Source organism: Haliotis asinina, chromosome 12 (assembly GCF_037392515.1).
Source record: "Haliotis asinina isolate JCU_RB_2024 chromosome 12, JCU_Hal_asi_v2, whole genome shotgun sequence".
NCBI lineage: Eukaryota > Metazoa > Mollusca > Gastropoda > Lepetellida > Haliotidae > Haliotis > Haliotis asinina.
The window spans coordinates 29,806,146-29,826,294 of NC_090291.1; the positions used below are offsets into that span (position 1 = coordinate 29,806,146).

Sequence of the window (20,149 nt, forward strand, 5' to 3'; positions counted from 1 at the left end):
AAGCTGCTGATGACAGAGCCAGAGCATTATTCCAACATAGGAATTAGTAATGCTTTCACTGTGGGATAGATCTTTATACTCTCTACATGCATGTTTAAAGACAGCATGATGCTACTGTTGCTAGACAAATTATGTATGTTTCCTTAGAACTTGGAACAGTCATTTATGGTGGGAAATAAATAGATCTGAATTCATTGATATGACCCTTAACAATGGCTGATTAATGAAATCATGTGTTAGTTATATGTAGTCATATGTGGAGCAGGTAAAGTACTGAGCACTTTCATTATTGCTTATCATGGTTTTGTCATGACCTTTCTGAACCCACCCCCACCCCCCAAATTTATCATTTTAAGATTTTTGTGCATGTCAAGCATGTTGGTGTCAGGACAGTCAAATTTCAAAATTTAGTTTTTAAACTGGGTACTTGAGAGTTGGAATCAACTGTGGCTTTTGAAGTCCTTCGGGGAAACATGATGTTTACAGTTTTTTTTAAATTTGTTTATGAGTGTTGAGTAATTTTGGAATGAGACTTGAAAAACATTAACCTTTTATGTCTCCCTTAATGAAGTTTGAGAACCAAGAACTGGGTTTCACAGCTGAGAGTGATTTGACTTTACTTTGATGAAGAACAAACAGGAACCAGCTGTTAATAAAGGCATTTATAAGTTGTTTTTGAGTCTTTAGTTCTTTCTTTGTGCAGAGTTTCAAAATGGCCAGGTTATGTTTTGGAAGCTGTGTGTAGCTGTCCATTCTTAGTGAACCTTTATGGTGTCTTCTGCTGCACTGATTCAGTGACAGGCTGGTAGGAATGGCAGTCCTGAAGATGGACACCAGCTGTGACATTGAGCCTGATGCACAATGTGCTTGTCAAACAGTCGTCCTAGAGAATGCACCATTCTTCACTTATGGCTGCTTGGCTGTCACAATGCTGGGTTGCCATTTAGATTCCTTGACTTCCTCTTTTTTCACAGTAACTAAACCCGCACTGTTTGTCCTCAAACTGATATTGATATCTACATGGTGAAGGAGAACAAATTGGACTGACAACTTACATTGCATTCCAGCTTCTAGGTGATATCTAAACATCTACATGGTGTATAGTTCTGCTTAGGAAGGCAGTTTGCTTGTTTTAATATTTCATAGTATATGTATGGATACAAATTAGGGTTTTGTAAGGATTTTTCATAAACAACAAAATTAGAACTGTAATCTTTAAACTCTTAAACTCTTAATTTTTATGTACTATGAGGAAGAAAATGACGGAGATGTCTTGTGATGTTAGATTAAGAGTGTTCCACTGGGTTTCTCGTTGGTACTCTTGGTTCCCATTGCCTCACACCTGTTGAAAAAATGGAGGATGATATGATGACAACATGATACCTGGATGTCATCATGCCATGGTGACACAGATGCTTGTTCTTGCTCTCAACCTGGGCAAGGATCACTTCTTTACAAGTTGCCATGATATTTCTTCAAACAAACTGTGGTGTAAGACAGCATTCACTGAATGAAGATTATCTGTAAATCTTTCTCCACTGGAGCTTGCATGGGGAGTTTGAAATGGTACCCCCTCTTCCTCCCCCCACCCCCAGTGGCATTTGGATGATGCACAAGAACACTGATGAACAAGGAACATGAATACCAAGATGGGGTACAATAAACTCTCCAAAGGTTGTATGTGTAGTATCTGTAATCATCATGGAGACATTGAACCAAGCTTCCAGTTAGGTAACCTACTCATCACAGATTCCACCAAACCTGGCAGTGCAGCATTTTTTGCCTGCCAGTTCAGAATACACCCTGTTATATGGCTGCTATGGCTGTAACCAAGGGAACTGCTGTATCTACATCACAGCGGGGCGCCCATCATCAAAGTGTGTTGTGTGATGGCCTCAACATGGCTGCTTCCTGTGTGCATTGGATCCACAGTAACATATCCCAGAGAAACCGTTTCTGATTAATTTGAAAACATGCTTTTTGATTACTGGGGTATGTGTGTCTGCATTACATTTGATTAAACACTAAACAGATGGGGTTGATGGAGTTGCATGCAATTAAGTTGGACAATTCGTAATTTGGAAACTTGTCAGATTTTGGTATGTCATCAGTTTACTTCATAGAGCTTGAAAATGAAGTTTTAGATTTGCATTTTGAAGAGCATGAAGATTAGAAACTTTAATGACCACGTTAGTGATGTTAAGTTTGCAATTAATGTAATTTTTGTAATTCCATTTCTGAAGATCAGAATGTTGTAGGATACATGTTGAAGACCGGTCCCTAGTGAGGAATACCTTAATAAAAGAAGCCACAATGGTAGACTAATGCTTAGTCTCTGAACATATAAAATTCAAATAGTAACAAGCTAACCCATGTAAACTGAAAAGGAGCCACAGTGAGGTGGGAGACTTGCCTGGAGAAATCTACACTTGCTTCATTTAGGGCCTTACCATTACAGAGAGGGCTTGGCTGTAGGGAACATTGATGTGTTTCATGAGGGACGATGCTGCAAACTATTACAAAGGCTGCCAGTGAATGCTTTTGATAGTATTTTGATTGGTTGCAGGATGCAGCAGCCTGCTATAACTGTTGATATGGATTAGCGTATGATCTTGCATGTATTCATGCTGTTGTGTGTGATCCAGACTCAAACTCCACAGACTACTGATGGTTGTGATATGGCTGCCAATAAAGGATACCCTGTCCCATCATTTATGTAGTAGTAACACCTATCTATGAAACAGCTTGGAATGGGATGTTTATTTCACAGCCTGCACAATGCCATCAACATTGCAGATCAGTCAAATATCTTTTTTGTCAATATCCCACTGTATAACATTACACACTGATTTTTTGCTTATGTAGCGTTTTTCTTATAAATTATCTATCAAATTTCCTGCTTTGTATATCATGAATGAATAAAGGGCAATAAAAGTATGGAAAAATTCACTATTGTTGCAAAAAGACAATTCATCATGTTCATATTCATATGCAGAATAGTATCTGTATAATTTTTATATTTGCTGACTGTACAGAAACAAGTGTTCACTCATCAACTAGATTACATAGCAAGGATAAGTAATAAGTGATGACAACTCATGTCTTAATGCTAAACTGCTAAACTTCTTAGACCTGGTGGGGTAGCCTTGTGGTTACAGCATTAGCTTGTCACGCCAAATATCTGGGTTAGATTTCCCTCATGGGTACATTGTGTGAAGCCCAATCCCCATTTCTGGTGCTCCCTTTCCTGTGATATTACTGGAATATTGCTAAAAGTGATGTAAAACCACTCAATGTTAAACTTGCTTTGATCCAGGCTTAATACTCACTCACTCACTCACTCACTCACTATTATATATTAAGAATGTAGAATGCTTAACTAGATGTTCATGTTGCCATACAGAAAATGGTTATGTTTTTGTACAATTGCCACGATTCAATATGCACAGTTGTATCCCCTGACTGTGCCAGGATCCATTGCTTAAGGGTTTGAATGAGAGATTGGCCCTAGTTATGTTCTTTGGTTTGTTGTTGTATTATCCAAGCTCAAAGGGGAAATAAAACATATATCACTCTAGCATCTCTTCTGAAATTAATCTTATTAGTACTTATATAACTGGAATAGTAACCAGTGTACATTTAAACACAACTGCCATACTTGCACAGTAACCTTGAGTAGTATAGCTTGCAGTGACATTCAGAAAACATGGAGAAACGATTTTTAAAATAATTAACATCAGGAAGTTGATTAAGCTGATAGCATTTTTCAAATATTTTTGCTAGCTTACTGCTTGTAACAGCTGCATAGTGGGTCCAAGTGGGTGTATACACATAGTTGGAATTGCCACAAGGACTCACTGAAGAAAGTTGCTGTTTCAAAGAAGTCCACATTCTTGTGTGCTGGTATCTTAATAGCTGTAGATTAATTCATGAACTGAAGTAGCTACTTGCTTTACCATCATATATAATCATAGTCTCTTCATTACAGAATAAGGTTGCTTCCTCAGAAGTCTAGCAGATGTTGTTTCTGTGTAATAATGTTCATTTTTCCATGTGTTACATAAAGATTACGAAAAAAGGTTGCCATCTCGGTATTACTACTTTTGGTTTCATATGATGTTTCATCCGTGTATCTGTTATGGCCTTTATCACATGTCTTTCTGAATTCACACACCTCTCAGTCGTGTTTCTACAAAGTTGTGTGAGTAAAGATGGTAGCCTGTTGGTTGATGTCTAAGATTGTGTACCTGCCAGATGCACACCAGCCCCTCACTCACTCGCTTGCTTGCAAATAACACTCTGCTCACCCGCCAACACTCATCAGGGATTTACGGGACACAAATTCCTGAGTCCTGTGTGCATAAAAATTGATTTGGATAGACTAAATCTACACAGGAATGCAGAAAGTCCAAATAGTTTTGTTTTGTTTTTTTCTTAATTTTGATAAAGTAACAATAAGCGATCACAGAGTCAGCTCCTACATGGGCTGTAGTATCAACTGCAATGTAAATACAGTAATGTGATGTTACGATCATAATACACAATACAAAAACAGTTACTGAATTACAGTATTGCAACATAGTATTGGTAATAATAAATTAAGAGACTGTGAACCCCATTTTGTATCCTTGGCACCCCCCAGAATTAAGAGTATGAGTCTCAGGGTCCCTCAAATACACTACTCAAAGTAAATCCTTGACTCACTCATTCAAATATTCACTCTCACTAGCCCACCTTCACTTATGCATCCACTCCACTCCACTCCACTTGACTCTGCTCCACTGCACTCCTCTCCACTTTAATCTGCTCTGCTCTACTCAGCGAAGCTCTGCTCCTCTATGCTCCCATCCATTTCACTCTCTTCTCCTTCTCTCCTCTTTTCCTCTCCACTCCACTTGACTCTGCGCACTGCACTCCTCTCCTATCCACTTTAATGTGCTCCGCTCCCATCAACTCTGCTCTGCTCTGCTCTGCTCCACTCCTCTCTGCTCCGTTCCACTTGACTCTCCTCCTCTCCTCTCCATTCTGCTTGACTCTGCTCTATTGCACTTCTCACCTCTCCACTTTAATCTGCTCTGCTCTGCTCCTCTCTGTTCCTCTGTGCTCCCTTCCACTTGATTCTCCTATCCTTCTCTCCTCCTTTCCTCTCCACTCCACTTGACTCTGCGCACTGCACTCCTCTTCTATCCACTTTAATCTGCTCCGCTCCTATCAACTCTGCTCTGCTCCCTTCCACCTGACTCTCCTCTCCAGTCCACTTGACTCTGCTCCACTCTGCTGGACTGTTCTCCACTCCACTCCATTCCGCTCCATTCAGCTCTTTCCATCCTTCACACAACACAGTTTACCGCATACATTCAAGACAGGAAGGGTTAACTAAGACATATTTCTCCTTTCTACCAAAGCACCTATCACATATGCTGAATCAGCCTATCCTGCTTCTTGAAAAACACCAGCAATGAAGCTTCGCGCTGCCAAATAGTCCCTCCCTCTACATTGGACATTCCTCTCTATAGTAAACAGCCTAGCTATAAATACATGGCATTTTTGCTTACAACAAAATGTTCTTGACAGAAGATAATTTACTTTCATGATAAATGGAAATATTTTTATGTATTTGTCTATCTTTGATGTGTCAGGTCGGTCTTGATTCCATGATGATATTTCTGGAAAGATTTATGGTGTCCTTGCACTCGGGAAGTGTTGCTTGGCAACACAAATATATATTTTGAGGTGTTGTGATTCTGTGTTGTCTCTTGTTGGCAAAAATTACATGTTGGTTGAATTTTTTTTTTTTTTTGAAAAGAGAATGAATGGCTTTGGCATTTAATTAAAATAAAACCAATACCAGCTGCAAGAAAATGCTTGCTAAAACTCTAAAAATAAAAGGTGTAAGAAATGTTCTTTTCAAGTGTACAAATTATTTTTACTCATTTGACATATTTCACAGATGAATCTTTATCATTGTTATTGTTTACAAGAAAAAATAGTTATTAGTTTTGGTTAGTCAAGCATTTTATGACAAGTCGTCAATAAACAATTACAGTGGAATTGTTAATATGATTTTGAGGAAATATCTTGAAGATAGAGCTAATTTACATTTAATAGTGATGTAATCTGTGTTGGCACTGTTTTGTTTGTCTGGGAAGTGAGTTCTGCTGTCGTGTTGCAATCCACCACAAACCAGGTTAGTGGTCTGCATATTGGAGTGCTTTAACAGACAGCCAGACATACAAAAGCAATCTGTGAAACCTATTGATCTGCACCCAGCTTGCCGATCTATCACTACCTGACTGGTGGGTGTTTTCTGTTGATGTCAGGACTGAAGTATAGTTGTTAGGAAGATACTTGTGTAACCTACTGCTTAAACGATGGTTTAAATTAGATCTCCATCAGTTTGTGATCTCATTCTGCAGTATAGGAAGTAGTGTAGAATTCCGTAATAAAACCATGGGTGTGTTATAGAAAACATGATGCTTCTGTTGTGCTTCAGTCATCAGTGTTGAAACTCTCATGAAATTTCAGAAATGATATGATGGGGTATTTTTCATGATTCTTGTTTTTCTTAGTGATGGTACATACTGTTGATGTCTGTAGGTCAGTGTGACCTGGGAGATAGGTCACTGTGACCTATCAGTTGTATGAGTGTATGTTTAAGTGGGCAGACTGATAGAGAAGTAGGTATTGATTTCATGGTGGTGCATCCAGCACAGATCAACTGACTATTAATCTCATTTCATTAAGTCAAATTTGTGAAAATAGAATTTGTCAGAGTCCTGATATTAATCAAGTTATGAGATGTTAAAATCATTAAGCATGGCATATCCTAAATATAGTTATATAGTGCACCCGTACATAACTTGCATTTTTCAGGAAATGTTTCCAGCATGTATTTGCCTGCAATTCAAGATCATGGCTTCCTAAAAAGAACTTGGTTCCCAACAACCTTATTTTTTATGAGAGGAAACTAAAATGGTTTGTGTGGTCAGGCTAGGATGTTTGGTTGACATATGTGTCATCGTACCCAGACAGTCAGGAGGTTCAGTTTCCTCTGGATTGTCTGGTCAAGGCTTGATGATATACAGTCTGCCCTGATCTTGTTGAATGGACATCCGTGTGATAGGAAACCAATATGGATGCAACATAAGGCTGATGATTTTGTCGAACTTAGATGAACATTCTGTCTTTAAAATCAAACATTTTGGTGTTAGAGTGTTGAAATTGTGAGTGAATGTTTAAGGAAATTGTGTTTTTATTGATTTGTAATATTTAGTAGAAAGGCAGTCCAGCCATGTAAGGTGTTAAATATATATAGCTTTGTCACTCAGTTGACGAATTGTCATGGATGTGGGCGTGAGATTATCTTTTGTTAGGTTTCAAGGTTTGTAGAAACCAGAACCATGCTTTTGAACCTGCAGAATCTGTGTCGAGAATTGAGTGAGTACGTGAGTTTAGTTTTATGCCGCACTCAGGAATATTCCAGCTATATGGCGGCGGTCTGTAAATAATCGAGTCTGGCCAGACAGTCCAGTGATCAACAGTATGAGCATCAATCTGCACATCTGGAAACCGATGACATGTGTCAACCAAGTCAGTGAGCCTGACCACCCGATCCTGTTAATTGCCTCTTATAGGAAAGCATGGGTTGCTGAAGGTCTATTCTACCCTGGACCTTCATTAGGGTATAGCTATTGTTTTGCTGTTCAAACCAAACACACTCACTGACACACTCACACACTCACTCGCACACTCGCACACTCGCACACCCACTCACCATACTTTATTGTTGACAGGTTGTATGTTTCATTAGGTCAAGTTAAAACCTAACCAAGGACAATCCAGACTCTGATGTCTGAGGTCAGAAAACATAAATATTGGCAGGGGTTTGTGTATTCTTTGACAAAGTGAGGTATTTGACATGCTGCATAGTCAACACTCTCTCTCACTCACTCACTCACTCACTCACTCACTCACTCACATTTTTGTTGTCATGGCAGACAAGATTGTACTGTAAAACGAATCTCAAGATGTTCCTTCAGTGGTGATGTGAACTTGAGATGACAGGCGATAGCTTCCACTCAGCAGTCTTGAATAATTTATCGTCTCAAACTCCGTTTGTCTGTTTGTGTCCATGAGAACTCGGCTGAGTTAAATCTTTGATCAAGAGCAGATGGTTGAGAATTATAAAAACTAGCTTATGAATGGTGATTCAGATTTGTTGAGTTTTTTTTTTAGCTCATTCTTGTCCCTTGTGTCCTCATAGTTTCTATGGATTCTGAAGTAAAACATTAGCATTACTCTGCAAACCCTTTAGTTTCAAGAAAACAAAATTTCTGATACTTCCTGTTGTTTTAATTGAACTCATATTTGTAAATTTGCCAAAATGCAACTTAATTTAGTCCACATATTTTTGCCATATTTTAACTGCCAGTCTTATTAGCTTCCTCTGTTCGTGCCAAGCAAAAATGTGTTCCATATGATTTGTTTTTGGTTTGTCATAAACAGGCTATATGCTGCAGATGAATGTGTTGTAAACAGACCTGTTATATATTTCATAGCTGTTTGCTGTGGTTCCTATATTTTCAGTCAAGCATATGCAAACTATAGGAATAGTTAATGTGTGTGTTTGGCTGTAACCTTGTACTACTGACTGCAGTTTAAAACATATTCTTCAATTCAGGTTAGAATTGGCCTTCAACAACGCATGCTTGTAAGAGTGAGTGAGTGAGTTTGATTTCATGCCTCCTTTAGCAATATTCCAGCAGATTCCTTCATAGACTGCTGTCATATGACTAGATTATTGTGGAGTGATGCTCTCACTGTTAACCACAGGTTATTCAGTCCAGGCTTCAGTCATTCAGTAATTTGGATATAGGGTACTTATGAAATAGAGCAATATTACCTGACTAGAATGACAAGGACTACGATAGTCTAGTGCTTAAAGCATTTGCTCATCATGCAAAAGACCCATTTTGATTCCCCACATGGGTACAGTGTGTGAAGCCCATTTCTGGTGTCCCTGCCATGATGTTGCTGGAATATTGCGTAAAACCAATAGAATAGAATGGAATAGAATAGAGCTTGTATATCCTGGGTATGTGTGTGGTTCACAGTGATATTCACAGTCTGGTTGCTGCTATCCTGTGTCACATGCAGGTGTAGTGGGCAAAGACTCACTGTTGTAAACGAGATGTATCAACATACATGTGCTTATTCAGCTGGGTGGAATGCTGGGGCTGCCTCTCCACACTATGCTGTGGTCAAACAGTTCCATACACTGGAACAATGTAACACACGTCTGAAGGCCTCAGTTTAGAAGGATATAACTTGAAAATTGCTGCCCTTGGACTTTGCCCTACTTTAATAGAAAGTTTTAAAGTATGTGTGGTCTGTTGTTATCTTGAAGGGTGTATATGTTTATCATATAGAACACAGGTTAATAAGTCACATTACCATGGGTTGGAGCTGTTGGGTTATACATTCCTGTATGCATGCATTCTCTGTGGTGCCAATCTGTGGAACTATTTGACCATTTTGCAATGTGATACGTGTAACTCTATTGTTGAGCTTTCAGCCATTATTATAGTGTGAGCTGGTGGTTGGGTGGAGATGAAGGGTTCAGTGTCTGCAAGCCACATTCTTGACAGATCAGTGAAACTGGCACCCTTGCCTTACATTCCTCACTGTTACTACAAGTAGACTCATTGCTAGACTTGCACAAGTCTCTAAGCCAAATATTTTGAATGATAATTTCCAAAAAAATAATAATAGTAGACTGGGGTCCATAGAACTGTCTTCTTATCTAAAATTGCCTCTTTGAAGAGTAAAATTACTATACATCCATGGGCTTAGCTTTCAGTGTAGCCAAGTAGCAAGTTATCTCATCGCCAACATTTAGTAATAACACCTGCCCCTGTGCTAGGAGCTAACTGACACAAGGACAGTGGTAACAGGGTGTAGCTTGCCTGTTTCGTGAGTCATCCTACCCACACTATTGAACACTGACTTACCGACCCAGACTATCCAAAAATTTGCTGACTGGCTGAAAAAAAACATCCACTCAATTTGACTCATCAGTTCTTTTGGTTTGACATTGGTGCCCACGTGTTCCATAAGAAGTTTGAAAGGAGATTTGTTGATGAGGACATGATTGCAAAATGAGCTGTTAGTTGGCATACGATATTAATCATCTATTAAAGGCTGAAGGTACTGTAAACATATGTTCAACTTGCAGACAAATAGTGATGGCGTCTGTTTGAATTAATATGGAAAAATATCGATCTGTTCTTTCAGTGATGCACGTCAGCTGTCATTGTAAATCGCGTAGCTTTCTATAGGTCTTTATGAACTTACACAACTGTTCATCACATTTGTGCGTGAGCGCAGCTGGTGTGCATAAATGTGCAAGCATGACCACACATTAACATTCTGTACATTTACTCCTGCTCACAATTACAGGGAAATAATGGGTGGAAATTGCAGAACAGTTTCATATGTTTGGCTGATGTCATTGGTTGAGACTGAAATGTCCAAAGTGTTTCTAGATTCAGATGCATCAATGCTTAATATAAAGTGTTTTAATTTTTTTTGGCTCAGAGGGCTGTTTCATAAGAATACTGCAGCTGGTTCTTGAGATCAGTTTCTGACTGGAGAGAATTTGATTGCCAAACTATGGATTCAAAACATATTGTGTTTATTACACCCTTTGTGTGCCTACACATTCAGCTCCTTGGTTGACTTTTACATATTGACAATAACATAAAACCAAAACGTACAACTTGAGCAAAGTTTGAAAGATATTGAAAAATGATGAAAAGTCCTATCTGACTTGCATGTACAAGTTTAATGTAACGAGCAGAGTTACATCCCTTGGTCATGCCTGGATATGCTGATCATGCTTATGAATCCTGATTAGGATTCTAAATTTACCTGCTCCATGCTCCAGATTTAGAGACTTCCATACAAAACTGACTCACGTTATGTTACTAGTTGATTAAACATGAACAAGGGGATTGATCCACTGTCTTATTTAGAAAGTAAACAGATTCTGTTCTGCCATTTTTAGTGCATAGAGTCTAATCTGCGTTTGGATGTGCAATACATGCACTTATCTGGTGTAGTCATGTTTACATGTGAGACTATTGTTGCAATATTGCTGAGTGGCTTAAAACAACATTCACTCATACACTTTCTGTATTTTCTAAGACAAGTAGTACATAATTTAACATTGTATTATATTTTATCATTTAACCATATACTATTGATGATCTTGATAATGGCATGTCCCCCCTATTAATCAGATCTAGGATATCTACCTCTCCTATTGTGAGCAGCATTGTAGACCAATGTACTATTTAGTATGGTTAGAGTGTGCTTTCCTTTTGTGTTGGAGCAGAAAGCTGATGAAAATCACCTGCATGCTTTGTAAACTAAACCAGCATGTCTCGCACAGCTGAGACAAATGCTTTGCATTCTTCAAATATTGTTATTATAGTTGGTGCAGCTCTGAATGTGTGTGCACTGCATCAACTTAACCACAATAGAATGCACACTGACTAATCCTTACAACTTGGTTATCAGAACATCAGGTCTCATATTTAATAAATGGTGATTGTTGCTTCGTTTACAGAATTTTGTTTAAGTTATTGTTTTCATACAAATTATTGTGAATTTTGAAATGACTGTTTAGAATGTACTGCTCTCAGCAATATTCCAGCAATATCACAGAAGGGTTTCACACATAGCACTCATGGGGAATCGAACCCAGGTCTTCGCTGTGGTGAGCAAACGCTTTAACGACAAGGCCATCCTACTGTCCAGCAGTCAGTGTGGGCAGGACCTCATTGTGGAGTGTGACACTGATGTGAACTTCTTGCTATGGAAAAAGATATCACTATAAGGAGATTTGTAAAAGATGGCTCATGGGATCTGGTGGTCAAATGTGGTTGACACATGTCGTGGTATCCCAACTGCCTAGGTCAGTGTTGATCACTGGATTGTCAGATTGACTCAGTTACTTACAGGCTTCCACCATATAACTGAAATATTGCTATGTGTGGTGTTAAACAACCAACCAACCATTATACACAGCTTAGTGATTACATGCTGTTATTCATGCGAGTTTGTTGCTTGGCTGTACAGATGTGAAACTCTGTGTTTTCCTGCTACTTGACACATAGAACTCCTCGTACTTTGATTATTGCCGATCCACTTTCACATATGGTACTCTTTCACGTTGTAATCACCTAGTGTGACATGTGAAAAGGAAGACACCCCTCCCTTTATTGTTGGAATGATGTGCTGGACATGATGACATGTATAGTAGCAAATAGACTTGCACAAGTGTCTAACATAAGAATTCAGTTTAATGATAATGTCTAAAAAATAGGATTGTCCCTCTAACAGACGAGCATCCCTAGACAATCCTTGGGACACCTGCAGTTTACAGGTCCCTGCCTTCGGCAGTCACCCGGAAGTAGAATGTATTCTATAGTAACGTGTACGCGCCTTTGGCGCGAGCTTACTGCCTTTGGCAGTAAGCGACGCGCGCAGCGCGTCATATATAAAAGAAAAGCACGCGAGAGCGGGCTGATCTCCGTTAGGAGGCATTTTAGACGAATTTAGAGGTCATTTTCGTGTTTACTGGCAAAAGTTTAGTTTAAAACTTCGTCTGAAAGACGAGAGTTTTAAACACGAATTTTAGTAATACTCCAAAACATTAATCCAATCGTTAGTAATCAAAGGGAAATCCTCATGACGTTCCTTTTCTCTGATTGGTCAGATGTGGACGCACGTGTCGAATGTTCCAAATAAGGTAGTGGGTTACTAGGTATGCCACAACTTGAATGAGATGGGATATGTGCATGCGACAGTAAATCATGGTAAGGAATTTGTGAATGCAGAGAATGGTGTGTACACAAATAAAACTGAGAGTACGTGGAGAGTGGTGAAAGCGTCCCTGCCCAGGTATGGAACTGCGAAAGGATTGTTTGATAGTTCATTGTGAGGTAAAAATATTTACGTTGTTTTGATGATCCTTTTGTAACATTTCTTGCGTTTATCCGCCGTGCGTTTGACAACCCCAAAAAACCATGCATACTTTAATGATTGAAATTGAAAATAAAGAAAATGGTGTTCAGGATTCGGATAAATTTAATGCAAGCGGAGGTTTCTTCTTGTAATGTAAGTGAAGCGTTTTGATATTAGACATCAAATAAACTTACCTCTTTTTGTTTATTAGGAATAGAAAAGAAATGATAAGTAATATGTAAAAATAATGTAGGGGGGCACCTGCCCCCCTAAAACCCCCCATTCTGTTGAAATATGAGATTGCAAAAAAATCATACATTCGGTTAGCACTGGGAAATTGTATCGTGATCTTAAAAAATGAATAAACACTGCAGTTGACAATACCATGACATAATACTGACCCTAAAATAATGTTGAGGAATGAAGGTCTTGAGCTGATTCTCGATTATAACCCAAAGGTAATTTAATAGGTCAAACAAGGCCATAGAACAGCGGCAGTAACTCGCCGGAGTAAACAAAAAATGGCGTCAGCGTTAGTGCTCGCTTCGATGTAAATATGGCTTCTGCGCATGTCTGTCACGTACACTTCCGGGGACCCGTAAAATGCAGTTTACCCCATTCTTTTTATCTAGACTTGTCGCTTTAAAAGATACAAGTACTATACACCCATTGGATTAACATACAGTACAACCTTGGAGTAACGCTAAGTAGCACCCTGCAGTAACAATATGTAATTGAAACTGTTTTGGTCATAATCTATTTGACAGTTGTACATATTGATTTGCAGTATTCAGTAATACATTCTCCATTATTAGATTTGTGTTGCTGTAAGCCCAGTGATTACAACATTCTCCTGGAGATATCATGGGTTTGGGCCTGTACAATATATAAGGCAGATAACGCTGTTTGCTGCTGAATGGAAACCATTTGTGAAACCTGACTCACTCTCCTTGATCTAATTATCCTTTGGATTGATCGCCACTAATCTCCCACTGTCACACAATCACACTTCTTTGTTCCTGTGACCACTTCACTGATTGTCAAGTGCTCTTAACTTTCTGCTTCTTGTCACCTAAATGTTGACCTTGTTTTCATCTCAGCAGGCATGCTCCCAGTCACACCTGTTCTCGGAGATAAGTGTAATGCAGCAGTTGTCTTTCCTGCCATGCCAGGCTTGAGTATGTTACTGTGTTAGACAGCTTTGTGATTGATATACGGGACTAAGTTCTGTCATATTGGATTCTAGTCATTAAAGCAAGACTCTGGTTATCTGCAGTTACTAGTCTTAAAGCGTATGTTCAAAGTAATGATAACCTTAAGGCAGACAAGTGTTTTAAATCTGCTTTAAAATGTTCAGTCTTTATGTCAGAGTCATTATGTGGGGGACAGTATATGTAACATTTATCTGTTGTCTCCTGTTGTTTTGATGCTGGAATAGTTATAATATATAATAATATATAATATATAATCTCATACAGTGACCCAGGGTGTTGATCATAAATAAAATTCTTTATTAATTATTTCAATTAGGATATTAATCCCTAGCCACAGAATATGAAATGAAAGAACTTCAGGTGTTGACCAGTTTTAATCGAAAGAAGAATTGCAATTTTCAAATATCCCTCCCCCCCAAAAAATTATTTATCTCTGAATGTGTTGCCAACAACACCTTTGTGAACAATGTCAGCATCTGGCTTACACCAATCCCAGGTACAAACACATGAAAGGAAAGGACTTGTGTTTACGTGTTCAGTTCTTAATCAAAAGAGGATTCATGCTTTTCATATATTCCCTCTGAAATCATTTTTGTCTGAATGTGTCTTGCCTGACAACACCTGTGTTAACATTGTCACCATCTGGCTCATAGCAATATTAAGTACATCCACAGGTGTCCCGTTCTAACCCAAAGAAGGAAGCATGTTTTTCAAATTTTCCCTCCAAAATCATTTTCTCAGAATGTATTGCCAGACAACACATGTGGTAACATTGTCACGATCTGGGACATGGCTCACAGGAACCCTGTCAAAGAACACCGATTCATTTGTCATATCACACATGTGCTGCATACAAGCCGATTAAGCCAGACTCAGTATTGTCGGGACAATGTTAATCTTCTTCTTCTGCTCACAATCCTTACCAGCATTTGTCCATCATCCATTGATACCTTGCATTTGTCTGTCCATATGTCGCCACCGGAGGTCATCCATCCTTTATGTCCTCTTTGTCCGACATTGCTGCAACGTGTAACAACTGCCAATACACCTTAGACACTTAGAATTGACTGGACATTGATCTGTGGCCATGGTTGTATTGCTCAGTGCTGTCTTCATCTTGGAGTTCAGTTTTTTTTTCTGTGCAAAAAGCTGTGACCAATGGTGTTTTCACTTCTTTGCACTGCTTGAAGGGGATGCAGACAAAAGCTTTAGACATTGCAGCCTTTTCAGTTGAACGGTTGAGTAACTTTCAAGTGCAAACATGTCAGTGCCCAATGTCATTAAATCATAAAAATATGATAGGTAGAAAGCATTTGTCAAGCTTTGGTTAAAGTAGTGCTTTTATTGATTGTGGACAATGTGTTTCAGGTTTTCAGCAAGTAGGGCATTACAGATTAATTTAATAGGGCTGGTACACAATCTTATGGCTGGTACACAGTCAGTATAATATTACAGCTAATCTTGAACAAGAAATTAGTAATTAACAATATGTCCACAATAATTACATGTTATTTATTATTCATGGCCGTGGTATCATTTGAATAATATCAGGGAATGAATGGGCGCAATCTCATAAACAGTGTCTCTGGAACTAGACTTCAGTTTATTGCTGAGTCCATTATGGTAATGATGACAATCAATTGCCTCTGTCATTTGGACAGAAAACAGCTGTGATTCCACAGTCACTTGTCACTTATTGTCCCAGGGGCATATTGTTAATACAGTATCCAAGATATAATATTTTAATATCGTTTTAGTGCCTTTGTTTGAAGTGTGATGAGCTGTATCACCTTTGTTGGAAGTACATTATTATTATTCGTGCTGTGCATTCATAGACTACACTTTGGCACTATTGGATTATTATTTTTCATGAATAATTAATGTGAAAGGTTAGTCATAGGCAACACAATGATATATATATATTGGATAATTATTTTTCATAAACGAATAATGTGAGAGGTCTTTGTTCTCAACTCATGACTAAGGTGTAATGTTTCACTGATACATGAAATGGTCAACCAAAAAACATTATTTTATTCATAGATTGTTAAAGCAAGGAGCAGAAGCAATCCAGTGCCACTATTTATGTTGCGTTACAGCTGCACATAGTCTTATGTATTAGATGCTTAAGTGGATTACATGTTATTGAAACAAGACTCTTATGTCAATATTGCTGTGAGAATACTATGGTTTTGGAAAACTGTCACTGTTTTCTTTCCCAGACATGAGGTCCAAGAGTCATTACCACATCTTTCAAGATCAGTTCACTTACTGCTTAAACCTCTGTGCAAATATTCCCTTGTTTATAAGGTATAGGGATATAGCAGAACAATAATAGATTCAACATGGCTGATTTACTTCAGTAAAGGTAGCCAGCCATGTAATTCAAACATTCACCTGTCAGGCCAAAAACCTGTATGATCAGAAAACAGTTCCAGTGATGATACAACAATGTCTTGTGTTCATGTTATTAAACAGTAATGTGCAAGAACATATGATCTGTTAGTGTTTTAGGTACAAATACGAAGTTCCTTCTATGTCTATAACCTTGTGGTATGAATAGGACCTAAAGCAGTATTGAACCTTACTCTTTCACTTCTAACGTGGTATTGCTGGTTCATGTTTCCATGGTAGTCCCAGGTCATGTTTCCATGGTATTTCTGGGTCATGTTTCCATGGTATTTCTGGGTCATGTTGCCATGGTATTCCAGGGTCATGTTTCCATGGTATTACTAGGTCATGTTGCCATGGTATTACTAGGTCATGTTGCCATGGTATTCTTGGGTCATGTTGCCATGGTATTCCAGGGTCATGTTTCCATGGCTATCCCGGGTCATGTTTCCATGGTATTCCAGGGTCATGTTTCCATGGCATTCCCGGGTCATGTTTCCATGGTATTCCAGGGTCATGTTTCCATGGTATTCCAGGGTCATGTTTCCATGGTAGTCCCAGGTCATGTTTCCATGGTATTTCTGGGTCATGTTGCCATGGTATTCCAGGGTCATGTTTCCATGGTATTACTAGGTCATGTTTCCATGGTATTACTAGGTCATGTTTCCATGGTATTACTAGGTCATGTTGCCATGGTATTCTTGGGTCATGTTGCCATGGTATTACTAGGTCATGTTTCCATGGTATTCCTGCGTCATGTTTCCATGGTATTCCAGGGTCATGTTTCCATGGTATTCCAGGGTCATGTTTCCATGGCATTGCCGGGTCATGTTTCCATGGTATTCCAGGGTCATGTTTCCATTGCATTGCCAGGTCATGTTTCCATGGTATTACTAGGTCATGTTTCCATGGTATTACTAGGTCATGTTTCCAAAGTATTCTTAATTCATATCTTGTTGGCAAGATATTCATAGTTCATGTTTATATGGTGTTCTTAGTTCTTGTTACCATGGTTTTCATTGATCATATTTCCATGGTGTTACAAGTTTCTGTTTCTGTGATATTCATAGTTCACATTTCCACGGTATTGCTGGTTTCAGAATTTTGTTTAAATGGTATAGCTAGTTTCTATGAGGTTGCTTTTCTGGTTGGGAAAAAAACTCTCTTTCACTCACTCACCCATGGTGTTTTCAACATTAATTTTTAATTGAAACATGTTTGACCTAATAAGCTGTTCTCTTGAACCCTCTGCAGATAAAAACTGAAATTTGTACTTTTATTGATACAGAATGAGTAGTTGCAAGAACTCTCTGACCTGAGGAATCTGACCAGCTGTTGCCTTCATGTCAGGTGCGGAGGATGCTAATCTATTCTAGCCTTCTTCACCAGCTGTAGTAAAACGCAGCAGTCAGATATTGCTTTTAAAGCATCAACTGGTTGTACGATTTTTTTGTACGATTTACTTTGTATGATCAACAACATTCAATTGGGATTGAAACCTGTGACATCAAATCAATGAGTGATTTTTTTATACATTACTGGTAATGTATTTTTCTGGATTTGGACAAAGAGTTGATATTGAGGCCTGTGAAGCATATTGACTTATCTTCCTGTTACGGCTGTGTAACAAGTTTGAATTGAAATCTTTATTGTTGTTGTTCTTTTGAAGTGAGCCTTTGGGATTGCTGTTGTAAGCGCATGAGCAGACCTGACAATTTCAGCTATAAGTGTCTTTTGGGAATTTTCAGGCTGATTCAAATTCATTGCTTGCTTGTTGACAAGAGACTTAATTTATGCACATTTTGCCTGTCCTTTCAATAATACATTAAATCTGATCAGAAATGTGGTTGTGCACTTTAAAGTTTGGTGTTATTAGCCGTCTGGGGTTTCCTGTAGCTTTTACAAGTGAATTGAACTTTCAGACATTGCTTCAGGCTCAGAGATGTTAACAGCACTTTCCTTTACATCTTGGTTGTGCTCCATTGAGAAGTGGACATCTGAGCAAAGCTATTTGACATATCCTTGTTGACGTATCAAATATTCAACACATTGATTGTTTCATGTGTACTTGCTTGTCTTTGAAATATGGAACCGCTACATACTCACTTAATTATGACACAAACTGGATTATGAGCACATGAAAGAATTACTTTTGTGTGTGTTGAAAACTGGATGTCATGAATGTTTATATTTTCACCTTCAGTAGTTAGATGATCAGTTAATTTACTCTTCCCATCATACTTTTGTCTATCACAGTCAGGAGAAGTGGTTGTGTATTTGCGTGTCTCACCGAAGTTTTTTATCTTTATCACTCCATGTTTATCTGTTTTACCTAAGGCTTGTCTGTCATACCTATGGGTTAATCTGTCTCGGTTTGTTTGTCTTGCCTTTGGTTTGTCTGTCATACCTGTGGGGTTGTCTGTCTTACCTTTGGTTAGTTTGTCATACCTGTGGGGTTGTCTGTCTTACCTTTGGTTAGTTTGTCATACCTGTGGGGTTGTCTGTCTTACCTTTGGTTTGTCTGTCATACCTGTGGGGTTGTCTGTCTTACCTTTGGTTTGTCTGTCATACCTGTGGGGTTGTCTGTCTTACCTTTGGTTTGTCTGTCATACCTATGGGTTCATCTGTCTCCCCCTGTCTGTCTTACCTTTGGTTTATCTGTCATACCTCTGGGGTTGTCTGTCTCACCCTGTCTGTTTTACCTTTGTCGTTAGATACCATAAGGGGAAAGTTATCTGAAGATTATATCCTGAACTTCAGCATTTATCAAAGTTTATGAGTGAGAGAGTGAGTGAATGTTGTTAGAGCTGCTGTCACACTATATCAAGGGAATAACACTGGTCTGAGTGTTACTGTCCTCTGATCTTCCATCTTCATGGCTCATGTCTAATGTCTATGTTTTCTTGCAGACTTCTGGGCCTGACTGGTATAGTTTACAATGACTGTACAACATCATGGATGATCCAGTTCCACAATGACGTCAAGTGGCCGTACTACGTCAATCCAGGGATTCTCCTTCTTCTGTACTGGGTTCTGGCCTTCGAAACACGACACTTCTTCCATGGAACGGTAGGTCTTCAGGCAGTGGAACCAATGGCCAGTTGTGTGAATTGTGGTTGTAATGGCTCTTGTGCTTGCAAGTTGGCCAGCTTAAATGATACATTTAGCTCTATTGTGCATTAACGTCAAGGGACCTGTTCCAAGTACAACAGTCTCAAGTCTATGTTAATGTATGGGGGTTACAATCATCTTAGTGGTATGATTATTTTAAGTATGGCGGCAAAATTTGTTGCAATTTGCAGATATACTCCTTATAAATTGGCAACTTGTTCATGCTTGTAAAATTCTGGAGGGAAATTTTCTTTGAAATGTCAAGCTGTTGGTCTCGCGACACTGTTGAAAGTGTCATTTTGTGGCAGATCCAGATTGACAGCAAATTCCCTTGTTGTGTGAGTTACATCAAGAGGCCATTATTTATCAAATAGTTTGAATCTATCTGTTCCATATTCTGTGTT

At 38.7% G+C, this 20,149-nt stretch overlaps 1 protein-coding gene across 7 annotated transcripts in view; it reads left to right on the forward strand.

The window, feature by feature from the left end:
- Positions 1 to 20,149, forward strand: part of LOC137257954 (piezo-type mechanosensitive ion channel component 2-like) — a 109,597-nt gene that overhangs the window by 30,945 nt on the left and 58,503 nt on the right. For all 7 annotated transcript variants that reach the window (XM_067795470.1, XM_067795473.1, XM_067795474.1 and 4 more), the window contains exon 6: positions 19,544 to 19,703. In XM_067795470.1, coding sequence (XP_067651571.1) covers positions 19,544 to 19,703 — 160 coding nt within the window. The remainder of the gene's footprint in view (positions 1 to 19,543; positions 19,704 to 20,149) is intronic.